This window comes from Pseudorasbora parva, chromosome 19 (genome assembly GCF_024679245.1).
Source record: "Pseudorasbora parva isolate DD20220531a chromosome 19, ASM2467924v1, whole genome shotgun sequence".
Classification (NCBI taxonomy): Eukaryota; Metazoa; Chordata; class Actinopteri; order Cypriniformes; family Gobionidae; genus Pseudorasbora; species Pseudorasbora parva.
The window spans coordinates 29,181,099-29,197,588 of record NC_090190.1 but is presented as its reverse complement, the minus strand read 5'-3'; the positions used below and the strand labels follow the sequence as shown (position 1 = coordinate 29,197,588).

Sequence of the window (16,490 nt, the reverse complement as noted above, 5' to 3'; positions counted from 1 at the left end):
ACACACCCGGCCATCCACGTGATGTAAAAGAAAATGTTATTCATCAGGCCACCCTATTCCATTGCTCTGTGGTCCAGTTCTGATGCTCACGTTGGTGCTTTCAGCAGTGGACAGGGGTCAGCATGGGCACCCTGACTGGTCTGCAGCTATGCAGCCCCATACACAACAAACTCTGATGCACTGTGTATTCTGACACCTTTCTGTCAGAACCAGCATTAACTTCTTGAGCAATATGAGATATTGTAGCTCGTCTGTTTGATCGGACCACACGGGCCAGCCTTTGCTCCCCACGTGCATCATTGAGCCTTGGACACTCATAACCCTGTCGCCGGTTCACCACTGGTCCTTCCTTGGACCATTTTTGATAGATACTGACCACTGCAGACTGGGAACACCCCACAAGAGCTGAAGTTTTGGAGATGCTCAAACTCATTGTCAAACTCACTCAAATCCTTATGCTTGCTCATTTTTCCTGCTTCTTAACACAACAACCTTTGAGGACAAAATGTTCACTTGCTGCCTAATATATCCCACCCACTAACAGGTACCGTGATAAAGAGATAATCAGTGTTATTTCACCTATCAGTGGCCATGGTGTTATTGTGCGTGTGTGTGTGTGTGTGTGTGTGTGTGTGTGTGTGTGTGTGTGTGTGTGTGTGTGTGTGTGTGTGTGTATATATGTATATATAGCTCTTGTAAAATGTTTTAATTAACATTGATTTCTCCATGTTAAATAGTCTCTTAATTTATTCCAGAGCTGTATATATAGTACTTGACTGAAGTCTGATTCAGTCGTGCCCGTTCAGTGTTCCACCCCTCAGATGACTGTTTATTTCTGTATCCAATTGCTTTGTACATTGCAAAATACTATGCTATTAGTGGAAGCTTTAACATCATTTTATTATAAGATTATATAAGTATTTCCTTTTTTGATCTTTTAATAATAGTCAGTCCTAACCCCTCTGTCTTTATAGCAATAATTGAAGTATTGCTCGTTTATCTAATCTAGCACATTTACTACTTGAAGTTCACGCATTCAACTTTACCCAAACACAAATGTATGAGTGTGCAGGTGTGTCTGAGATTGTGACCTTGATCAAATATTTATTTATAAAAAAATTGGAATGTGTGAGAACTGGGACAGCGACAATAGTTCAGGTTCTGGACACATACACACACACACACACTCCAGGCTGTCTGTTTTAGCTGCTTATCGGTAGACAGACAGGCAGGTCATTTATATGTAAAATTCACTGATGCCTACAGAGACACGGAGACAAAATAAGAGTTTCGCTGCAAACTGCTGTGACAGCACGAGTGTGAGGCTGAGATGTTAGAATATGTTTCTTTGTTTGTTTGTTTTGGGGCATCAATATTGAAAGCAACGATAAGTGACTTAATGAATGCGAATGATTGACAGAGATGAAATAACAGAGAGGGAAAAAAAGAAAAGGGAGAGTGAGAGAGGAAAAATTCTAGGCTTGATTTTAAGGATTATCTGATCTTGAAGATGTGAGGGGTCAGTACTAAAATTAAGGATTTGTGTGTGTGTGTGTGTGTGTGTGTGTGTGTGTGTGTGTGTGTGTGTGTGTGTGTGTGTGTGTGTGTGTGTGTGTGTGTGTGTGTGTGTGTGTGTGTGTGTGTGTGTGTGTGTGTGTGTGTGTGTGTGTGTGTGTGTGTGTGTGTGTGTGTGTTTGCGTGCGTGTGTGCGTGTGTGTGAGAGAGCGAAAATCAGTTGTCTTGGTGACACTGAACTGTATTTATAGCCAAAATCTTGTTTTAATTAAAGTTGTTTTCTATAAATAATGCAATTCTACTTCCTATCGGGTTATTACAAAAAAAATAAAAAACCCAGGACCCGACATCACAGTCATAAGCAGCAAGAATCCCTCATACTTATGAATCGTATAAACACTTACTTTAATATTTATGTCATCTCAATATTTAGAGAGCAGTTCTGATCCGCACAGCAGGAAAAGGGACGGCTATCTAATAGATTTGCTACTAACATGTTTATTTCAAAGAATCATCTAGAAGATTGGTTCAATAAACTTCCAATTATTTTGGGATTTACAGTTCTAGGAACAACTTTGTTTAAATGATAAATGGAAAAAATATTTTTATAACATATTTTATATTTAAATATGTAAATATTTAATATAACAGCTATGAGGCAAAACCCCTGCTTGCTTGTGTCCTGTTAGTTTGAGCCATAAAAAAGAACAGATCCATACAGTGTTTTCGGATTTTAGCTAATTACAGCTAATTATTCTAACAACTTGATTACAAACCTACAAATTATGTTCACATCTGTGATTGTCTGTGTGTTTAAGACACAGCTTCAGACAGTCCAAAAAGGATTTAAGACCGTTTTGCTTTGAGAGTTAAATTTTTTGCATAAAAGCATATTTCTCTGCAGGTCGGGTTTAACTGCTTTACCAAAGTCTCTGCTTCTCATTTTAAGACGTTGTATGTTGATTTAGACTGAGGGATGTTCGTTTAGAGGGCTGCATTCTTGAGGTGGAGTATGTTGCTGAGAAGGACTGTTTACTAGAGTGTTTAACCCCCTACTGGGCAAATTCTGTCTTATGAAGGTGGAATTTCCCCATAGTAAATACAGGGACAGATTATCATTTATTTGGCCTTTCTGGAGGATTGAAATCTTCTCTCTGTGTGTGTAGGTCATACACAAAAAACAATTTAGCATTCTCTCATGGTGTGTCCTTTGCCGCAGGCCTTTCGCCTGATGTGCTGGTTAATATAGTTCATGCTCTGGACTGGAGTTAATAGACGTCATAAAGTCTAAGACACTTCCGCTGTTTCAGCACTACCTGATGATTGCAAACAGATTTTGTTATTTGGTGAAGTTTTATGAGTGTGTGTGTGTGTGTGTGTGTCATTCATGAGAGATACAAGGGACTTTATACTGATATATTGAACTGGATATTGAACAAGTTATGCTTTAAATGTAACTGTATGGTGTTATTTTGTTTTTAAAATTGATCAAATTAAAGAAATTAAAACTTTTATTTAGCAAGGATGATGAAAAGGGACAGTAAAATACATTTATAATGCTACAAAAGATTTATATTTCAATCAAATTCTGTTCTTTTGAACTTTCAATTAATCAAACAATCCTGAAAAAATGTATCACTGTTTCAACAAAAATATTAAAGTGCTCTATTTTCAAATAAATTATATATATATATATATATATATATATATATATATATATATATATATATATATATATATATATATATATATATATATATATACATACATACAATGTTTACAAATTAAGATTTTAAGCAAATATATTCCAAACCTTCCAGCTAACAAAAATATTTTCTAAGAAAGATTTTTTAATGTTCCCTGAAAGTTTACGATTTTTCTTGGTTATGTAAACGTTAAAGGAGTACTTCAGTGCTAGGAAGATGAATCTGTATTTAAACTGGGACATTAATGTAGTAGAAATGTGAAATTGTTTTTTAATTTGGTGCTTTCTAGGCTGAGAAAAGACAGAAAATGTATTTTTGTCTCATGGGGATGAAAGACTACAATTCCCAGAATGCTTCGCTGCCCTGTGAGGCCATTCCCAAAGCCACCGCTACTGAATCACTGATCACTTTCTCACCACTGCATTCATCTTCATAAAATCTGTTCAGTTAGAGAACAGACACTACAATTAAAAACTGAACGTGTGTGTTCAATATGTGATTTAGCGGCTGAGTGAGTGTCACAAACGCAGCAGGAGTCAGATTACACTCATCGTGAATGAGCTGAGGTATATACTCAGTATACTCCAGGGTTTCTACTGGTACAAAGCTATGAGTAACCCTTTAAGGGAACATTCCATTTTATAATTAAAGGGTTAGTTCACCCAAAAATGAAATTTCTTTCATTAATGACTTACCCAAATGTCGTTACACACCGTGAGACCTCCGTTCATCCTCGGAACACAGTTTAAGATATTTTAGATTTAGTCCGAGGCCTTTCTGTCCTTTGAATGTAAGTGTATGCCCACTTGCTGTCCACCTTTGGAAGGCAATGAAAAATATCACCAAAGTAGTCCATATGTGACATCAGTTGGTTAGTTAGACTCTTTTGAAGCGTCGACAATACATTTTGGTCCAAAAATAACATAAAATACAACTTTATTCAGCATTGTCTTCTCTTGCGTGTTCCTCAAATAAAGAATCAAATGGTGATGATTCAAGATTCGGATCGCGTGTCAAACTGGCAAACTGCTGAAATCACGTGACATTGGCGATATGAATCACAAATCAATCTGCTGATTCGCACCCGTTTGATTCTTTATTTGAGGTTTGAAAACAAATGCAGAAGAGAAGACAATGCTGAATAAAGTCTTATTTTTTTGTGAAAGAAATGTTTTAATGAAAGAAATTTCATTTTTGGGTGAACTAACCCTTTAAGCAAACATTATGGGAATGTTACTTTTAAACGTTCTCTGAGCATTTTAAAATGTAGTAACATTCAAAAAATGTTGGATGAATGTTCAGCTAAACATTTTGGACAAAAAAAAGTTTAATGAACATGTACAAATAATGTTCAAATAACAGTATTAAAGATCAGATAACTTTGAATTAACCTTTTTTTTTAACATTACTAGAATAATACTTGTTCCTAACTTTGAGAGAATCTTCCAAGAACATTAGCCAAAGTTTTGAGAATGTTCCCTGTTTGTTTAGCCTGACGTCGTCATAATCAATTCTAGTCAGAATATGAGTCTGATACTGTTCCACTGGGCTGTGATTATGGGGCGTTTCAACAGAACCAGGAAAGGAAATGCCGCTGCACTCCATTGGATAGGTCTACAAACAATCAGAGCAAAGGAGTAATTGACGTATGTTGAGCGACGCATAGTAGTAGTGGGAAGTTTGGATAATTTTACGGATTCTGATCTTTGAATCTCGTTCAGCAAGTCATTTAGTTCATTTCAGCAGAATATAATTAAAGCTACACTGTGTGATATTTTCCCCCATCTAGCGGTGAAAAGCTATATGACCATCCAGTGAATAATAGTTTCTGTTCCTCTCAATTCTGATTTCGTTTTAACTCCTACGGTGGCCGATTTAGTCCAAGATGGCATGGCAATCCCCCTCTTCACAATCGACACGGTGCCATCGAGTGTTAAAAAACGCGAAAGACGAAGCTTGAATTTACGGGTATGTCCCTCTTTGGCTAATGTACTTTCAAGATGGAGGGGCAACATGGCGACCAGCATTCGAACCCCTCACCCGTATGTATTTTCAATGGCATATTATAAACTTACGAGAATACTTTATTACTTGAAAAAAGTCTATTAGTTCTCCTCACCTCTGAATTCGAGTCGTTCTTTCTTTTGTCACTTCAGATTTAATCACGCCTGCTTCCTGGAAAGATTAGTGCACCCTCTCTGGTATTCGGGTTTGAGTCGTTATTTCAGTCATCAGTGTCTGATCCGGGCTGGTACAGCCCCATATGCAATGCATGCAGTGCCGAAAACAGAATCGATTAGTTCACCTCTCGAGTCTTTGGGTTTGGGTCATTTGTTCACCAACTCACAGCCGCATTGGCTGAATGCAGAAGATCCTGTACAGAACCGATGGCAAACATGTTGTAAATGTAAACATGTTTGCCGGTGTTGTAAAAATAATTGTATGGGTTAGTTCACCCAAAAATGAAAATTCAGTCATTAATTACTTGCCCTCATGTCATTCGACACCCATAAGACCTCCGTTCATCTTCAAAACACAAATGAAGATATTTTTGTTGAAATCCGATGGCTCAGAATGGCCTTCATTTACACCCATGTCATTTCCTCTCTCAAGACCCATAGAAGGCACTAAAGACGTCGTTACAAAGCCCATCTCACTACAGTGGCTCTACAATCATTTTATGAAGCGACAAGAATACTGAGTACTTGCCAACACGATCATGATTTTTGAGAGAATTAGTAAAGGTGAATGCATATACAAACAAGCTCTCCATTTAGGATTAGAACAAAATCAATCCTTTCGCTCTTTGGGGACGTGGATGATTATGTTACTGTTGATCATCTGTCCATCATCCTATAAAGCCCGCCCTGACAATTTGATTGGTCCGAACAGCTCTGGTTTGAGTATAGTTGCTCTACAGCAGATCAAGTCCAGACCGAACTTCCTGACCTCAAATGTTGTGGGCGGGACTAAGTTCGGCTGCATCCAGGCTACTGGATACCAGCCGTTAGCTGGGCAACTAACATGGTTGAATTGAAATTTTCGATTAGACACAAATAACATAGAAACATGTCCTTAGAATAGCCTGCATCCAAACAGTCAAATTCACACAGCATCAGATAAATCACACCTATCCACAAATTTCAACCTATAAGTACATCTTGCTATGAACTGTGCTGTAATTTATTCTTTGGAAACACTAATAAACCCCCCTCAGAGTGAAAGTGTGTTCAGACCATCACAGTTTTGTTTAAAAAAGCTTGTCACACCTCTGAAAGATGATTGCAGTCAAGCAGTGCTCAGATTACAGCTCACTGCGGCCCTGAATAATGAGCGCTGGAAATTAACTTTAATTACTGATTCAAGAAACAATTTGCTTGTAAAACCATCTCAGCAGAATACGTTCAAACTATTTCTACCTCATTTCAGTTTGTGTCAATGACCATGTCAGAAAGTGAGCTTCTTCACATGTTATTTGGCAGAGATGAATGTGAATGACATGGTTTGCACCTATCTTGTCATTTAGTCTTCTGTTAACGTTGCTGAGTATGTGGTGGGGGTGAATATATTAGTTCATGCAGATATAGTGTTATGAAAATGCATACATTACCGTAAGTCATCAGCTGAGTTTTAGTATATTGACATGTGGACAACCAGGGCTAGTTGTCACTTTTTTTTTACTCTGGTGACTATCTAGTGGTTTATTTTTTCAAACCAATTTCTGTTTAGAAACATTCCTATAAGTCAAAAATGTTGGGGTTGGTAATAATTTTTTTTCTTTTTCTCTTATGCTCCCCTTGGCTGCATTTATTTGATCAAAAATAGAGTGAAAACCAAAATATTGTGAAATATTATTAGAGGTTTTTTTTATTAAAACTGTTTTCAGCTTTGAGATATTTAATTTAAAATAATATATTTATTAAATATACATTTATTTCTGTGATGGCAAAGCTGAATTTTCAGCATTACTCCAATTTTCAGTGTTATGATGCTTCAGAAATCAGGATTATTTTTTCAGGATTCTTTCATGAATAGAAAGCACATAAAGAGAAATTTAAATACTTTTTTTATTGAGTTGTCATGGTGCATTTTAAAAAGAATTTTTTAACAGTAGCTAAAATTCTCTCTCTCTCTCTCTCTCTCTCTCTCTCTCTCTCTCTCTCTCTCTCTCTCTCTCTCTCTCTCTCTCTCTCTTTCTCTCTCTCTCTCTCTTCAGAGGTGACAGTGTCCTCATTGCTGTGTCTGTCGTCAGTCAGAGAGCTTCCAGTGCAGGTGTGTGAGTTGTATCAGAAGGGATTCGTACTGGCTGCTGTCCATCCCTTTGTTCACTCCTGCGGCCCTGCCAGTGCTAACCTACAGAAGCAGTTACACCGAGCTGTGCTCATCAGACAAACACACAGGTATATACACCAACCTTGGCTATGTTCAGCATACTGCTTATTGCAAAGTAATAGTGTTATATTTTTTTATAATAATATTTAATATATTTAATATTTTTGCATTATAGACTACTATGTCTTTGTGGTGTTTTTAATATGCTTTAAGACAAACTATGTGCAAATTCAACACCAACAGTAACCTAAGTCAGTACCGTTGCTGAGTATTTTCCTTTAAAGCTGCAGTGCGGGGGAAAAAAACGGTTTGAAATTGCTGATGTTTCTTATGTCACAAGTTACCTTATAACCAATCATTTCATTGTGAGGGCAAGATTAGCATATCATTAACTATGACCGCTCTGAAGTAGGGGAGTCTCAAGAGAAGCCAGATTAGTGGTATAGTTTTACATGCTGATATGAAAAATCGGGTACATTTAGGAATATAGAGAGTGACTGATATGATATATATTACAATGTTATTGTAAACTATATGCATTTCTCTACTGACATTATAAGTTGTTCAAAGCTTGTCTAAGGATTCAGATTTTAAGTCTGACTCTGAGATGGTGAGCGATAACAGGTTTTGTTTAATATTAGCAACACATTATTAGCTGTTTAATAACGCAGTCAAACCAAAGGCAAATCATATTAATTACCGTTATGATACATTGACTTGTTATAGATGAGCAAATATGAGTGAGTGGAAACGGGGCTCATTTGCATATTCATATTCATGTCAGGTCAATACAAAAAAAATTAATGGACATTAAGAATTGTGACACCATACCGTACCTTTCCATTTGGTGTCAGTATGATTCTTTTTTTAAGAAATCAATACTTCAACTCAACAAGGATGCATTCAATTTATCAAAAGTAATTTAGAAAAAAAGTTAAGTTACTTCATCATTCCCTCAGTCCTTACAAGTCTCCCAGTTCCTGCCGCTGAAAAAAATCCCCACAGCATGATGCTGCCACCCCATGCTTCACTGTAGAGATGGTATTGGCCAGGTGATGAGCAGTGCCTGGTTTCCTACAGACATGACGCTTGCCATTCAGTCCAGAGTTCAATCTTTGTTTCAGTCTTTCAATCAGACCAGATAATTTTTTTTCTCATGGTCTGAGAGTCCTTCAAGTGCCTTTTGACAAACTCCAGGTGGCCTTTTACTGACTTTCTCTAACAAAAAAACAAATTCTAACAAAAACGAATCACGGTTTTCATAAAAATATTGAGCTGCTGTGTTCAACATTGATAATAATAAGTAATGTTTCTTGAATACCAAATCTTAGAATGATTTCCAAATGATCATGTGACACTAAAGACTGGAGTAATGATGCTGAAAATTCAGCTTTGATTACAAAAATATATTACATTTCAAAATATTATGAGAAATATATTATTTTTCAACTATATAGGCTTGGTGAGTATGAGAGACACTGACCCCAGACTTTTGAACAGTACTGTATATTACTTCTAGCTTATTCATCTCAACGGAAATGTTACAGTATTGCATTACATTGTGGAACATAGTCCCATGTTTAGTATGCTGTGTGGTGTACCTAACATTTTGGTAAATGAAATTGTTAAAACAAGTATTCTATACAATTTTACATATACAATAGATAGTTTGCATTCTATGCACAATACTATATCCACGTGTAAGAGCGGATGCGGTCATTTGTAAATTAAATGTGTTAGGCTTCCGTTGTCAATCGCTTCCAGTTATTTTTAGCTGTACCAAACAGCTCGTTACGCTGCTTTATTTGCAAACTGGTGTTTCTTCCCATTTATTTTAATGTGTTGTCTTAATGATAAACACACTGGTTTGTAGAGCAGATAGTTTTAAAGTGTACTGCTCTTATAGTGGCTAATGAATCTGAAGTCTTGCACATTGACAGGGAATAGCCTATTTCCACGTGGCAAAATAAGGTGGATACTGCCGTAACAGACATTATCTCATTCTAAGTGACATGACAGGATGAAGAAATTTGTTTCAAGGGAAGTTTCATCACACTGTTTCTGTTTAAACATTTTTAGGGATTTTTTTTCTTCTGTGGAATAAGATTCACAGATCTGTATCTGTGTATTTGAATTGTGGATGTTCTTTATTGAGCTGTTTTTTTTCCAGTGGTTCCGACAGTGGTCTGCTGAACTGGGTGGAGCCTCACCTCACAACAGACGTGTGTTACCTCGGTCACCAGGACCCTGCCCCAGAAGTTGTACAGGGCTATGTGAAAAAGGTTAGGCCTTCTTTAAAAGTGAAATTGTTTTCATTCAAACAGAGATCAGCAGGTCAATCTGTTTTTCATTCACCTACTAAACTTTATTGACACACTTAGTGTCATCACTCAATTAAAGATGGCACCAAAACCCCACTTATCGTGGTCTTACAATACCGCTGTAAAACAGAAAACATAAGCTGACTAGCTGCTGCATAGACACTGACACCCCGCATTCATCTGCCATTCCATTAGTCGTCACCCTCTCGCCTTTTCAGTAATTGCGTTTATCTGTAGATAAGCAGTGTTTGACTGAGTGTGTGTGTGTGGAAGTGACATTTACTGATGATTTAGACTTGTGTGTGGCGTGACAGTATGATGATTGGAAAATATGCTTTTCATTAGCATTTCCTGTCACAGCTCCACAGCTTATTTTAAAAGCATCTGCAGGAAAACACACCACCTTCCTCTTCCAAAGACACTGTAAAATTCATATAACATTGCAATCCATTTACATGCATTGTCAACTTCGATTGTACATTTTGAATAGAACAGGTGTCATGATGAATGTCTCAATGTCTTCAATTGAATGCAGGTGCAGGATTTGGCTGATCAGGGAGATCTGTTTGTGGGGTTTTTGCCCCAGCCGGGCGGGGGTCCATATTTCCTGGGTCACTGGGAACCAGAAGAGCTTTCCTCCTTGCACTCCAGTCCCTGTTCTGTACATCACAGCAGCAGACCTCCAACCCTCAGCCCTGTGAGCGAGTGGAGCCAACAGGACAGAGATCATGGAAACCAGAATCACACAAACCTTAATCCAGATTTTGAGTACCAGAGCCAACACGATGAAGACTTTATGAACCACAGTCTTCAAATACAAAGTATTGAGACAGGCCAGTGCTGGAATAATCAGAATCCTTTCACTGAGAACCGTCAGTGCCCTGAGTATCAATACCTGGATGTTGAACATGAATGTACACAAGCTGAGGATTTAAAGAAGCGAGTGTCATCGCATGAGTTTATATTAGGATCTTGTGCATCAGAGCAACATCAGACCCAAAGTGCTAGAATGCAGCCGGTCCTACCCAGCTGTGATTTGGCAGAAAAACACAAAAGAGAGCACAGGGAGCAGGGCAAAAGCCAAGACAAACCCAGCAAGTGCACTGGATCCACCCAGATGTTGAATCGTAAGTGTGCACTCTGTGGAAATACAAAGAAGGCGCTGGTGGGAAAACACAGGAAACAATGTTTTCTTTTAGATTATATCAAGTTTAATCAAGATAATTATATCAAGTAAGGGAGCAATTTTTAATTCCCAGGCAGATGTGTAAATATTTGCTCTAGAAATAATCTGATTTGATGAAGAAATCATGAAATCTATTGGTTATGATTTGGTACTTGGTACATTACATAATTATTTTCAAAATATGCTAATGACTCAACTAGAGAGATAATTTACATCATAGTTTAATATAGATATTGACAAAATACACCATATGGAATCATTAATTCAGCGAATTTGTTCAAACACTGATTTATTCAGGAATGAAACAAGTGACTTGCTGCGTCCAAAATCGAACACTTCCCTACTATATGTGAAAAACAGTTTGCCAACTGAGTACTTTGTCCGAATAATATTTGAAAACCGCAGAGATTCTGAGGTGCACATTCAATGGACACTTTGCTATTCCGTGAGGCCAATGGCAGTGAAGCGACACAGCTAACACAATAGGCCACATGACCTGTAGATGTAGTACGTCTGAATTTCATTCATACTACACATATTCATACTATATACAACTTACTTTTAAATGTTGTGATGTAAGTTTCAAACCAAATCTAGTACCTACTATCATGGGCGTCAGAAGCAAAAAAATTGTGTGGGTCCTCCCTCAGAAAAATGTACTGGAGTAGATGCCATTTACATTTAGGTTCAAAAACCCTGCCTTGTTTACTAAACATCTGTTAGGCCAAATAATGGAAGGCACCAGTGGCAATAGTGTAGGCCTGTAGGGTAAAGCACATGGATAAAAGTTTCAGCTCGAGGTTCGAATCCTCCTTTTGCTCCGATCTACTACTCCCTTTCTCCAACACATATATCGGAAAAGCATGTGTTTTTTTTAAATAAAAGGAAGAAAATATTCAACAAGTGGAAATAATACATCTAACGTGTGTTAAATGATAGTGTTTATCAGTTTGGGGTAGATGAACAGACATGTGCTGAATTAGAGATGTTAAAAGTGAGCGGGTCCAATATTATTGGTTTTAAAAAGTGGGTGGGTCTTGTTGTTCCAACCACAAACAATGGTTCCTACGCCTATGCCCACTAAACTGTATGCGATTTTGGAAGCAGCCACTTTCTCTTTGAGTGTGAGCCATAGACTGTAAAAAAGCCAATGAATCATTTACCAATCCGCTCAAACACACTGCAAAAGCAAAAGTAGACAAAGTAACGGGAAATATTGTGATTAAAATGTAAGTTACTCAATAGCATATAATATAAGAAATCAATAGCACTCTTAAACTATGCTTTGTTTTGCAGTTATTCTAAGAAACAATCTTGCTTGTGTATCAGTTGCAACATATCTCTATAAGTTTGTTCATAATTATTTAGCTTTTTAAGTGTGAATTAATATGTAGCAACCATTAAGTACCATTAAGTACTTGTCTCTGTATGTGTAGGTGTGCAGGTGTTCGCGCTGTACAACCATACGACAGTTCTGTCAGGATCGCCGAAATTCTTTTCTCTAAGGGTTCCACTGCAGGTGCAAAGGGAGGCGGGGCTTGTAAGCTCGCTTGACTCTCATTGGCTGGATCACATGACGCAGCACTTCAGAAGTGGCGCACAGCTCATCGACGGCTACTTTAACCTCGGAGATGATGCAGGTACTGGTGATGTTTAAACTGGGTAAACCCAGCCTGATCTGCCGGCAATATGATTTTGAAGTCTGGAAACCTGTACATTCATTTTTGCTTCTGTTACATTTTTGCGGGAACAAATCACAGACTGGCTTGTCCACCTGGCACGCTATTGGCTGGTTTAACATGATAAAAGATAGAGAAACGATAGGTTGTTGCCAACTCTTGAAGCCAATTAAACTGCAATTCCTTGACTGGCCACTAGGGACAGGCTCCAGAAGGGAGCAGAATCTCATTGAGCCCCATGTTAAAATTCCCAACTTTACAGCTGAAAAAAAAACATATTTACAGCCTGGTACAAATTGTGGTTTTGGTCTATATGGCTAATTTTGCTCTTCATGACAACTGTGAGGAGGGTGATTTTTTTTAAAATAACTCATTCGTTTACATTATATAAAGCCTTAAAGTTCTGCATAAATAAGGGTGGGGTTACGTTGAGTGGCAGGAGGATTTTAGTTTAGTAGTTATTCATTTATTGGCAATTTACACAAATTTTCATCCAGGCCTGCAGAACACCTGTAAAATAACTGAAGCCTCTGCGCCTCGATCGCCCCCAGGTGGCCGGTCCCAGAATAGCCGCCCCTCCGTGTTCTCCAATAACATCTGTCTGCAGAGCCGCAGTTTCACCCCAGGCGCGGTTTTGCCCGCGCATGCGCAGTTTCAATACAGCGGGTTCACGCTGATACATTTGATTTTTACATCTTAATTCTGTCCTAAAACTCTATTGATTATAGTTGCTCCTGCTGTTTTTTTTTTTTTTTTGCATCTGCTGTTGCCCGGAGGCCTTCAGTCTCCTATAGGCCTACTGATATAAAACAATGCTGTCATGAACACTTCAATATTTCTTTTACGTTTTTTGTTGTTGTTGTTGTTTTTACAGCCTGTTATAAACACACAATGTATTTTAAATGCCTGGTATAAAATAACTTTCGAATAGACATTTAAAGTCTGATCTATTTGAATAGGGAAATCCTGCAATCACATTTAACACATTTATCCCAATCCTTCCCTCACACGTTGTAACAAATTATTTCCTCACAGGTCCTAAAATGTATTGATTTATTGTTCAGAAATCTTATTTTATTGTATATATGTTTTTATTTACCTTTAATTTACTACATTTTATCAATAAATACATGGTAATTTAAGTATATTCTTCAGAATACATTCAGAGTCACATGTAGACATTATAAAATATTTTTTTGTATTAAAGCATTCCGTGCATCCCAGTAATTCCTATGGGGGTCAAATTGATCCACTAGGGAAGGATTTGTTACTTTTTTAATTTTACATTTCAATCACAAAATCCAGTCAATTATTATTTTTTTGTAGTTGTGGTACACAAATTTCTTGAACCACTCCCATGAACACTCAATCTTAAAAAAAAGTAAAAAAAATTGGGGGGGGGGGGGGGGGATGAGGGTTAAATAACATATTTCAAAACAGCAACAAAGTCTATGATTAACTGTCTCATAAATGTTTTAGTTACGTGATGACTACTTTCCGGCAATTGGCCCTTTTCTTTTGAAGGCAGGACTTATTCTACCATATTGCAAGCTACACATTCTACTATTCATAGTAGTGTGAGTGCTCCGTACTGGTATATCTAAAGTCTTTGAATTCATATGAACATTTTCCAATCCTTTCTTTCTTTTCAGCATCTTCTTCCACTGTGGAGAGTGTTTTTATCTTCCAAAGTCCTTCAGGTGATGTTGGGCCCACCACAGTGTACGATGCTATTGTAGTTGAGCAATGGACTGTGATTGATGTAAGTCTACACACATACACCCCAAATTCAATTAAATAAACTATTATTTGTAGTACATTTACACCTTTCTTCTTACAAACTAAATTTTCCCCTCATATTTAGTTGTTCAAATGACTCTGTTTTGCAGGGTGTCGCAGTGAAGACAGACTACATCCCTCTGCTCCAGTCTCTGGCTCCATACGGCTGGAGACTAATGTGTGTTCTGCCCACTCCCATCATCAAAATGAGAAGGTCCAAAATTCATACTAAACCCTTCATCAAGACCATTACGTTCAATTAAACATCTTCGGGGCTATAGTATAAACATTATCTAAGGAGAGAAAAAAACATGAGGTTTTATTCCTTCTTTAAACTGCTCTTACAGACCTCTGATTTGTTATTTTTGTCTTAGTGATGGAAGTTTGGCCACAAAACAGATCCTCTTTCTCCAGAGACCCACGTTGCCTCGCAAAAGGAGAGACTTGACGGTGTGTATGCATGGCACAAGGTTTATTTCTGCCACAAAAGAAAAGATTCTTCTAAAATTAGATTAGAGTTGTCTAAGAGAACTGTGTGAAATTGCAATAGCATTGTCAGTTGACTTTAAAATCTTCAAAAGTAGCTCAGTGTCTGACAGTTTGTGTTTATGTTTTCCAGAAACTGCACCTCAGAGGTCAAAACAAAAGGAACTTGAATAGTAAGAGGACATCAGAGAGGGAGATATCACCACTGGCAACGATTGAGAGAGAAATGGAAAGAATGGAGAGAGAAAACACAAGCCTGATGAGACAATGTGAGATTATCCAAAAGGAAAATGGCCAGACTTTGCCAGAAAGCCCAGAGAGGAGAGATCAAGCAGAAAGGACGGTGGAATTCCACACACAGAAGATCGACATCCTAAACACCAGCCCAGCAAAAAAGGACGGCGTTGCAAACGGCGGTCAGGAATTAAAGAGCACAATTACGTGTGTTAAATTAGAGGAAGTGCGAGCGGTGGTGACAGAGAGAGCTTTATTCTCTGGAGTGTGCTGACAGTATTCATTTATGCATATTTAACCATTACAATATGCTCATGTTTTTTCAGGCATATACATCTGCTGATGGAGTAAATGCCCTGGTAAGAATGCTAAGGTGTTTGAATCTCGTAGGAAATGGCAGGAGATTCAAACCATTATGTTTCACGGAGCTCTAAATATGGTAAACGCTGACCAATGTGTTGAGACTTGTACCTGTGTGAATCTGTAATGTTAGCTTGTTTTATTACGGTACATACAATATTAGCATATGTCAAACACTATTTCAAATGCATAAAATACAGAATATTTTCATTTATTGAAGACAGTCGCAGTATGTCGGTAACTGAGGTCTTAAGCCCAAAGTATACTTGGTGTGTTTACGTATAGGTACAGCCTTGCTAAATATACTTCTTCTGACCCGTACGCGTACACAGGCATTCTCTCAATACGAGTTACAACCCATGTAAATACTGCAAAAAATCAAATGCGTACTCTTGTGCCTGTGCGTACTTTTCTGAAGACGAAATTCGTCACATGCACTGTATGCTGACCGCCACATACGAAATGAAGTATACTTTGGTCTTTACTTTGTAAAGTAAGTTATAGTGAACGTCTGTGTGAGTATATGGTGTAAATAAAATCCATCAGTGATTGTCTTAAGATGCAAATCAAAGACGTATCATTTACAGCAGGGTTCCTCAAATTTGGCCTTGCAGGGCCACTGTCCTATGATGTTTTCCTAACTGTAATGTTCTAGTAACCAGGTTCCGGCGTGTTTGATTAGAGTTGGAGATAAACTACAGGGCAGATTTGAGGAACCCTGATTTACTGTAACAGCTTGCAGTTTTCCTCAGTTTTCAATGTAATTTTTTTTCATTGTGACTTTACATATTTAAACTATTCCTCACTACTAGTGGTAAGAATTTGTTTTGACCACGCCCAAACATCCTCCCCAATTTGTGGGAGATAACTATAATTTAAGACTTCAATTTTG

At 37.7% G+C, this 16,490-nt stretch overlaps 1 protein-coding gene across 1 annotated transcript in view; it reads left to right on the top strand.

Moving 5' to 3' along the window:
- Positions 1-16,156, top strand: part of rftn1a (raftlin, lipid raft linker 1a) — a 45,365-nt gene extending 29,209 nt beyond the window's left edge. Inside the window, exons 3-10 of the mRNA XM_067425950.1 lie at positions 7,438-7,621; positions 9,724-9,835; positions 10,410-11,001; positions 12,497-12,700; positions 14,392-14,501; positions 14,629-14,732; positions 14,893-14,968; positions 15,138-16,156. Coding sequence (XP_067282051.1) covers positions 7,438-7,621; positions 9,724-9,835; positions 10,410-11,001; positions 12,497-12,700; positions 14,392-14,501; positions 14,629-14,732; positions 14,893-14,968; positions 15,138-15,512 — 1,757 coding nt within the window. The 3' untranslated portion in view covers positions 15,513-16,156. The remainder of the gene's footprint in view (positions 1-7,437; positions 7,622-9,723; positions 9,836-10,409; positions 11,002-12,496; positions 12,701-14,391; positions 14,502-14,628; positions 14,733-14,892; positions 14,969-15,137) is intronic.
- Positions 16,157-16,490: the final 334 nt, after the last annotated feature.